Raw genomic sequence first — 9,430 nt, 5'->3', positions numbered from 1 at the left:
TAGTTCTCTGCTCAGTGTCACCTCCCAGCTTTTCAGAGGCCTTTCCAGATCACTGTAGCTAAAGAAGCACCCCTTCCCACTAAATGTGTACCATATCACTCTCGTTCCTTTCTAAATAGCACTCGTAAGCTGAAATCATCTTGCTCATTTGTTTACTTGTTCTATGAGAGCAGGATGTTTTATCTTGGTCATCACTGTATCCTCTATGCTTAGAAAAGTGAGAACAGTGTCTGACCCACGGCCGACATTTACTAAATATTAAAGACTGAGTGAATTACATATTGCTGTTACATTCAAAAGTCTTCCCCCTCCCCAACCTGCTCCAGACAGACTGATCTCAAATGAAAATGTGTTTATCACACATATATAAATGTTACGGAATATTAGAGTTGACCTAGTCCTAAACTTCCCAAAGCAAATTAACAGGCAAGCCAACATACAGAGCTATTATTCTCTGTATCAGATTTTACAACTGATCTTGATTTTTATACTGGAAAGGGACTCCATTTCAATTCTGGATTTCTTAAAACGACTAACATATATTAACAATGTCTCTATGAAGTACATATTCTTTTTCAACAGTGCTTAACGGTTTATAAATAAACCCATAATCCTCTCATGAGAAACTGCAGCCAGTAAGATTTTCATCTTTTCTATCTGTGCAATGTTACCAAAGAAACATTCTTCTCTGGCTTCAAATAAGGCAATATCTTTAAAGTATCAAAAATCAATTCTTACAAGAAAACAAGAGTAACTGGAAGCTTTTATTACTGAAACAGGTTAATTTATTATATTTCCAACAAGGCCTTTTTCCCCTATAAATGAGACAAACTACTTTACAATATTTTACAACAACATAACTTAGTTTTTTAATATTTTCAAAAAGGAAAGATTTATTTGGGAATTTAGGAAAGAAAATATTTGGGATAGAATAACTATAGCAAATTACTTTTTCAGTTTTAGTATAACAAGTTTGTCTACCAGGTATACTACCCAGCATTTTCCTCTTAAAGAATCCATTAAGTACTAGGCAACAAAAAAACCTACCTTTAGAAACAGACAGGAAAGGTTTATATTTAAATAGGAAACAAGCAATCTAAAATACCAATCACATGTCACTTTAACAAGGCAATTTACATAATTAGTTGTAAATTATTAATTATCTTTATGTTGATTAAGGTCCTAGTAAAGACTTAGTTGATCTTTAATTGATCTGACTGTACCTTAAGTTCAAACTGCACTCATCTGGTTATAAAAGTAAATATTACGATGGAATTGGGCCTATTTGACTACGGGGAAAAAATCTCTTCCGTATTGCACATTTTCTTTCATTAAAAACAGCGATTATTAAGCCATGGCCATCTTGGTTCTGAATCTCTCCATTTTTGATGGAAGAAGACTCACCATCTCTTTACTAAGTTCTAGCTCAACTTCTATTTCCTGGGCAGCCTCAGGGTGCTTTTCACAGTAATCAACAATAAATTTGTAATGTTCCAATGATGTTGCCAGATTTTCTAGCTCTTTCTTGGGATCTGAAGTGATGATTTTGCCATAGAGACGGGCAACTCGAAACTTAGCTAACATGGCAGGACGCAGAACGTCTTCCCCTATTACCTCAGGAAATACCTTATTGGGGTCTCTCAGGGAGTCTAGGAAGAGCTGGTAGTACTTCAGTGCTGATTTATTAAGACTGTTTATTTTTTTTACGATGTGTGAATCAGGATCCCTCAGCTTGTCAGCAATGGCAACCTTCAAATCCATCATGTCATAGTACGCATGTGCAATTTCAAACTGAATCTGTCTGTTGACCAACAGATAATACTGTGGATTCAGGTCCACAATGAGGGGCTCGAGCATGGCTATTCTACGTTTATGCATCTTACACCGTCTCTCCATGTCAGTTTCAAAGAACGCAAGCACCTTGAACAGAGCACTGTGGTCCTGGACAACTTCAATATGGTCAGTGACATAACCATCAATCTGAAAGAATTCTTTTGCCTCAAAGACATAGTGCTGACCCAATAAGAAAAGTTCTCTGGCTTCTTCAAAATCTAAAGGTCTCAAGTAGCTCACTTTCTCTTCTACTGCAGAGATGGCATCACAGAGTTCACCGGTTCCAAACTGCACAGCTTTTTTCCTAACACTTTCTTCCTCATCTAGTTCTTTTTTCCTTAAAGCTCTAAGTTCACATTGCTTATCAAGATCAAGTTCCCCTATGTTGTCCTGAAAAAAAAAAAAAAAAAATTATGGTTAAGTAGGTCACTATCTCCTGATGGCAAATAATATTGAAACAAACTGAAGAGAGAAAAAAAAACCAAAAAATCACTATTACTTCCTAGCCTGTTTAGGGTGGTATTATAATCTTAAACATCTTCTAAAACATCGTTCTTCTATTATATTCCAATTATATCAGAAATATAAAAAATTAGGAAGTATTTATACCACTTACATATTTTATTCCTCTTTGGGGAACTAAAACTCATTTACTGTCATTCTTTCAGATAAGAAATGCATATGAAAGAACTTTAAGAACTGTGACATATTATATACATGTAATACATTATTATTAGTATTTTAACATTAGAGTAAAACTGTAATGTAAATCCTAAAACTGTTTCAGACACGCCATTAAGATTAACAATATGATATTTATGCTGTAACTTATTTAGTGAAACGTATTACAGAGAAATGATCTACGTCTTTTAAAGACACTAGAGTGAAGAAAGAGTTAAATCTACCTTCCTAATTAAAGTTATTTCCCCTCCCTCCTGGGACAAAAAAAAAAAAAGGGAAAAGGAGCTAAAATGATTATTAGGTGGGTGCAAAAGTAACTGCAGTTTTTGCAATTATTTTTAACCCTTTAAATTGCAATTACTTTTGCACCAACCTAATAAAATAGATTAAGCTCATTCTTCTCTTCTTGGCCATTAAAATTAATCATCAGATCCCTCAATGCACAGCCCCAAGGCCTTCTCTTCTTTTCTCTTGAAGTCTCTATAGACCTACACTGTTCAAAACAGGAGCCATGTGTGGATGGCTACTGAGCACTTGAAATGCGGTGAGTCCAAACTGAGATGTGAGCTGTGTAAAATAACACACATCCAACTTCCAAGAAATTTTCTTTTCTTTTTTTTTTTTTTGTTTTTGTTAAAGGGGAACAGGACTTTATTGGGGAACAGTGTGCACTTCCAGGACTTTTTCTCCAAGTCAAGTTGTTGTCCTTTCAGTCTTAGTTGTGGAGGGCGCAGCTCAGCTCCAGGTCCAGTTGCCATTGCTAGTTGCAGGGGGCACAGCCCACCATCCCTTGCGGGAGTCGAACCGGCAACCTTTGTGGTTGAGAGGACACGCTCCAACCAACTGAGCTATCCGGGAGCTCAGCGGCAGCTCAGCTCAAGGTGCCGTGTTCAATTTTAGTTGCAGGGGGCGCTGCCCACCATCCCTTGCGGGAGTTGAGGAATTGAACTGGCAACCTTGTGGTTGAGAGCCCACTGGCCCACGTGGGAATCGAACCGGCAGCCTTCGGAGTGAGGAGCACGGAGCTCTAACCGCCTGAGCCACCGGGCCGGCCCCCAAGAAATTTTTGTACAAATAAGTTTCCAATTAGAAGTTTTAATATATCTCTTAAGTTTTTAATAATGATGACATAGAAATGACATTTGTTGATATTCTGGGTTAAAATACATATAATTAAAATTAATTTCACCTGCTTTTTTTCCTTGTCTAATGTGGCCACTAGAAAATCTAAAATGACATCTGTAGCTAGTACTCTATTTCTGTGGACAGCACTGCTCTGGAGAGGTGACTCGTCCACGCCCACAGCTGTAACTGCCATCCATGGGAGGACGACTCACTCCCAAGCCTACAGCTACAGCCTGGACCTCTTCTCAAGCTCCAGGTACAAAACTACAGCTCCCTGTGACATCTCCTCTTAGAAGACTCAAAGGTACCTTATCCTCATGTCCACACTGGAAGTCCTACTCTTCAGCAAACAGGTTCCTAGTCTAGTGTTATTTTTAGGGATGTGGACAGCTAGCAACCTACAAATCACTCTTGAAATGTCCCCTCTTCTCTCGCCTTTACCCACACTTCCAATTTATCGCCAAGTCCTTCATGCTTTGTTTTCTAAATAACTCTTAAATCCATTCTTCTTTCTTCCACCTCTTCTGCCACCAAGCTACCTTCACATCTCACCTGGACTATTTCAGTGGTCTTTTAATCTCCCTCATCTAATATATTATTTTTTAACTTTTATTTAAGTGTGTTTTTCCAGGACCCATGAGCTCCAAGACAAGTAGCTGTTTCAATTTAGTTGTGGAGGGCGCAGCTCACAGTGGCCCCTGTGGGGACTGAACCGGCAACCTTGTTAAGAGCACCGCGCTCTAACCAACTGAGCTAACGGCCCAGCCCCTCCCTCACCTACGCTTGCTTTCCCTCAATTTATTCTCCATTCTGCTACGTAAGTGACTGTTCCAAAAACCCTTCAAGGCTTCCATTCTTTGTAAGGCCCTGCTTGTTTCAGCCCCTTTCTAACTCTATTTACATCACATGTTCTGACTCCGCTCCAGCCCCACAGGCCTTTGTTCCATCCCTTCTGTTCCCTACACCCTAGAACGTTAAAACTTGCTGCTTCAGCTCCTTGTAACAGTGCTCCCTCTTATCTCCAGTCTAGGTAAGTCCTACTCATATCCAGAGCTTCCTTCACATGTTACTTCCACCTATTATGTCTTCTCATATCATGTCTCTCCTTTGTGGAACTTATCAAAGTAAAAAACCAGGTCTATTTTTGTTCATCATAGTACAATGACTAGCATAGAGCTGGCATAAATAATTAAATTTGTGTGTGTTTTTTTAAGTTGAAGAAGGCTTTTCAGATAAACAGATGATCAAAGGATGAAGTTAAAGAAACAAAAAATGTCAGATTAAGGAAAATCTGAGTAATTTAAGTAGCATGGCAACTATTTGAGTTTAAAGTAATCGGGTGGTAAATTCTAGTGCCCAGTCTGGAAAACATCAACTAACTAAAGGGTGAGTTACTCCATAGCGTATTTTGCTTGACCCAATTACTTCAAATGCAGGCCATTAAGTCTCTTAATCTTGTTTACTTGCTTGCTTCCTGGCTGCTTGTCTGTTTACATGTTTTCCAGGCTGCTTTCTGAGCAGAAGAAAGGTGACAGTTCTTCCTGGTTCCAACTTCTTTGGATATAAAACTCCCTAATTCTTTTCCCTATTTCCCTTCTTTCCTAAATATGCCTCATAATTACCCTCAACCTCTATAATGCTCTCATCTTTGTAAGAGCTATGGTTCTGGGGGTCTGTGGTTTGTTTGGTTTTATTTTGTTTAGTCATTTCACAAGATTCTATATTATTTACTAGTAAAAATTATACTTTAATACATGAAAAAAAAAACAAAAAACAAACAAACATAACGTCTTCAAGAATGTCTATGTATCTACACTGCATCCAAATGATTTATTTTCGTCTGTAGTGGTTAGGACCTAGGATTCAGTATGGATCAGTGATAATAATGATGGTAACAGCAGTTAACATTTATTGAGGACTTGCTATGGCTCGGGCACTTTCCTCAGCCCTATGTGTGTATAAATTTAACTCTCATAACAACATATTAAGTACATACTATTATTAAGTCCATCTTGTAAGGAAATTGAGGCACAGAGAGATTAAGTAAATTGCCATGAATACAGCTACAAACTGACAGGGCTGTTTCCAGATATATTTGTATTTACTTTTTTAAAAATATACATTCATATACCACATAAAGTATATAAAGATGAGTAAGAATTGTTCGCAACCCTCAAGTTGCTTATAGTCTAAAAAGAGGTAAACGAACATGAATAAGAATAACACAAAGCAGAATTTAGGAAGGGTTAAGAAAAATTCGATATGGAGTTTAAAGGAAGGAGACAGTATCTGTAGGGGGTGAAGAATTATGCATTTAACAATTATTTATTGAGAACCTTTGTGCCTGGAGATAATGATATAACATGAATATGATGTAGACCCCATTTCTCTGGGGATTTATATTCTATCCAAAGGAAAGTCTTCAAGGAAGTAGTGGATTTGAGATAGGCCTTGAATGATAAGATTTTAAAAGGTAAAGATGGGGAGAGTTAGAAATATTTATGAGACCATTCTGCATGCCTTGCATAATAAACATGTAGTGAGCTCAACGACCATAATACCCTTTGAAGCTTTTACTTATATCCTGGTCATTTAAAAGGCAACTTTTAACTTCATACCTGCATGGAATGTTGGGCATTCTGCATGAGAGTCAAACAGTATTTGATCCAGCATCTTGCTATTTCCCCTTTTCTTTGATGATAAAGCTCTGGCATATCTCCTTCAGCTTCAGTAGCTAAAATTATAAACATGATTTGTTGAACTCAGTGGTCACAATTGTAATTTTCATTGTGTACTGCATTCTTTCTTATATCACCTTTTCCTGACCATAAAAGTAAAAGAGCCTCACGGAAGCACTGGGATAAAAACCCACCCCAAATCCCTACCACCCAGACGCACTCACTGCTATTATTTTTACACATTCCTTTCTAGTTTTTTCTTACATATTATCTGTAGGTGAAAACTAAGGTTATAATATATATTCAATTTTGAATACAGCGTTTTGTTCCTATATTATACCACTAACTTTACCCATGTAATTACTAACTAAACATTATGTTAATCATTTTTAAGTATAGCATTATATACAATTATATAGATGTTACATACTTAAACCATTCTTCTAATATGGGGCATTTGTTGTTTCCATTTTAAATGTTCATGATACATACCACCAAATTATTTTCAACAAGTACTCTAATCAACAATATGTCAGGTTACTCAATGCAAGCACTTTGAAAACATTGGACATTGTAATTTATTTTTAGCTTTCTATTTTGAAGAGTAAAAACAAAATAATATCCTACTAGTGGTTTAGTTTTTATTTATTTATTTATTTTTGGACAAGTGCCTCTTATGCAGTGTGATAAAAAAATACAGTGAATGCTGCTGCTGAGTGCCACCCACCGGAAAGTCAGGGGTCTCCAATACGGGACAGGGCACACAGAACCTTAGTAACAGTGTGTGACAAGTTTCAACTTGTTCAGTGCAGTCCGTGGGGTGTGGACTATGGTTGAGAGGTGTGTTTTAAAGTGTATCATAAATCATCCTCCATTATGACAACACTCCGTGTCACACATCGTGGCTGGTATAACAATTTATGTCAAATAAAAACATTAGGGGTGGCCGGATGGCTCAGTTGGTTAGAGCATGAGCTCTTATCAAGGTTGCCTGTTCAATTCCCGCATGGGATGGTGGGCTGTGCCCCCTGCAACTAAAGATTGAAAACGGCGACTGGACTTGGAGCTGAGCTGCACCCTCCACTAGATTGAAGGACAATGACTTGGAACCAATGGGTCCTGGAGAGAATACACAGTTCCCCAATGTTCTCCAATAAAATTTTTAAAAAAATGGCATTAGGGTGTGTCCTCATCCACTTTATTCACTGGATCTGGCACCGTGTGCCTCTGGCTCTTCCCCCAAGTCAAAATGATTCAGGACATCAAGGCAGCCACGACAGCGCAACTAAAGACACTCACGAAAGAGGACTTCTAGAACTGCTTCAGAAAGTAGCGAAAACAATAGGCCAAGTGTGTTCGAAGTGAGTGATAGTATTTTGAGGGGGATTAATGGCAATGTGTCTTTTACTGTAATGTTTTTAAATTTAAACATTCACCGTATTTTTTGATCACACCTTGTAGATTTCAACCAATCTACAATTAATTAAGGGAAAAAACAACTACAGTTGACCTTTGAACAACATGAGTCTGAAATGCATGGGTCCACTTATACGCATCGAACACTACATTTTCTCCACAAGGCACATCACAGCCTTCATGTGCTTAGGAACAATAGACAGCACTTCAGCACTACACTTGGGGGCCTTTTTTTTTTTATTTATTTAATAATACTGTCTTTTTACACATAGATTTTTAAAATTCTTTTTTTTTTTTTTAGATTTTATTGGGGAAGGGGAACAGGACTTTATTGGAGAACAGTGTGTACTTCCAGGACTTTTTTCCAAGTCAAGTTGTTGTCCTTTCAATCTTAGTTGTGGAGGGCGCAGCTCAGCTCCAGGTCCAGTTGCCGTTGCGGGGGCCGCAGCCCACCATCCCTTGTGGGAGTCAAGGAATCGAACTGGCAACCTTGTGATTGAGAGGACACGCTCCAACCAAGTGAGCCATCCAGGAGTTCAGCTTAAGGTGCCGTGTTCAAGCTTAGTTGCAGGGGGTGGAGCCCATCATCCCTTGCGGGACTCAAGGAATTGAACTGGCAACCTTGTGGTTGAGAGCCCACTGGCCCATGTGAGAATCGAACCGGCAGCCTTCGGAGTTAGGAGCACGGAGCTCTAACCGCTTGAGCCACTGGGCTGGCCGGGGGCCTTTTTAAACAATGAAATCACCAACTAAAGCACAAAAATGTGGCACTAAGTACACCACAAAAAGGACACTTGTTTTATAGTATAACAGCTGAAACAAGAAGGCAGAATGTTGCCTTTTCAACCTCTGCTGGGAAAGCGCACCTCAAACTGGGCGACTCCCAATTCTTGGCTATTCTGCACGTCTGCAAATGACCGCAGAAGAGCCTCAAATACTGATTTGGGGGTTACAAGTAAATTGCAGCAAGTAGGTGAATTTGCAAATATGGAATCCACAAATAATGAAGACTAACTGTACGTTGGAACCTGCATTTAGATATGAAGTCCCTGATCTTTCCTTTTCAGAAATGGCCTGTGGATCTGGGTTCATGAATTTCTTAAGGTTTGAAAGCAAAAGTTAATGGATTGATATTTTACTAAAAATACTCAACAGTATTTTATACGCATGTTACAGGTTTTATAATAATGGAAAGTACTAATCTTTTTTTTTATTGAGGCATAATTGACATATATTAGCTTCAGATGTACAACATAATCATTTGATGTTTGTCTATATTGAAAAATGATTACCACGATAAGTCTAGTTAACATTTATCACCAGTTATAAAACTTTTTTGTGACGAGAACTATTAAGATCTACTCTCTTAGAAAATTTCAAATATACAATACAGTATTATCAACTATAGTTACCATGCTATATATCACATTTCCATAACTCAATTATTTTATAACTGGAAAAGTTTGTACCTTCCTCTAAAAAAGATTTCCTTCTTTTTATGGATAAATAATATTCCATGGTATATATACACCACATTTTATGCATATATCCACCAATGGATAGTTCGGTTGCTTCCATATTTCGGCTATTACAAAGCTTCAGTGAACACAGGGGTACAGGTATCTTTTTGAGTTATTCATTTCCTTTGGATATATACCCAGAAGTGGAATTGCTGGATTATATATATGGTAGTTCTA

The 9,430-nt window shown here is 37.9% G+C and overlaps 1 protein-coding gene across 1 annotated transcript in view; it reads right to left on the bottom strand.

Annotated features, from left to right (window-relative positions):
- Window positions 1–745: 745 nt before the first annotated feature.
- KIFBP (kinesin family binding protein) overlaps window positions 746–9,430 on the bottom strand; it is a 28,204-nt gene continuing 19,519 nt past the window's right edge. The window contains exons 6-7 of the mRNA XM_019731894.3: window positions 6,258–6,373; window positions 746–2,223 (exon numbers count right to left, since the gene is read on the bottom strand). Coding sequence (XP_019587453.2) covers window positions 1,348–2,223; window positions 6,258–6,373 — 992 coding nt within the window. The 3' untranslated portion in view covers window positions 746–1,347. The remainder of the gene's footprint in view (window positions 2,224–6,257; window positions 6,374–9,430) is intronic.

The sequence above is a fragment of the Rhinolophus sinicus genome, chromosome 15 (assembly GCF_057876585.1).
Source record: "Rhinolophus sinicus isolate RSI-liver-muscle chromosome 15, RSI-T2T, whole genome shotgun sequence".
NCBI lineage: Eukaryota > Metazoa > Chordata > Mammalia > Chiroptera > Rhinolophidae > Rhinolophus > Rhinolophus sinicus.
Note: the sequence above shows the minus strand (reverse complement) of the source record. Positions and strands in the feature narration are given on the sequence as shown.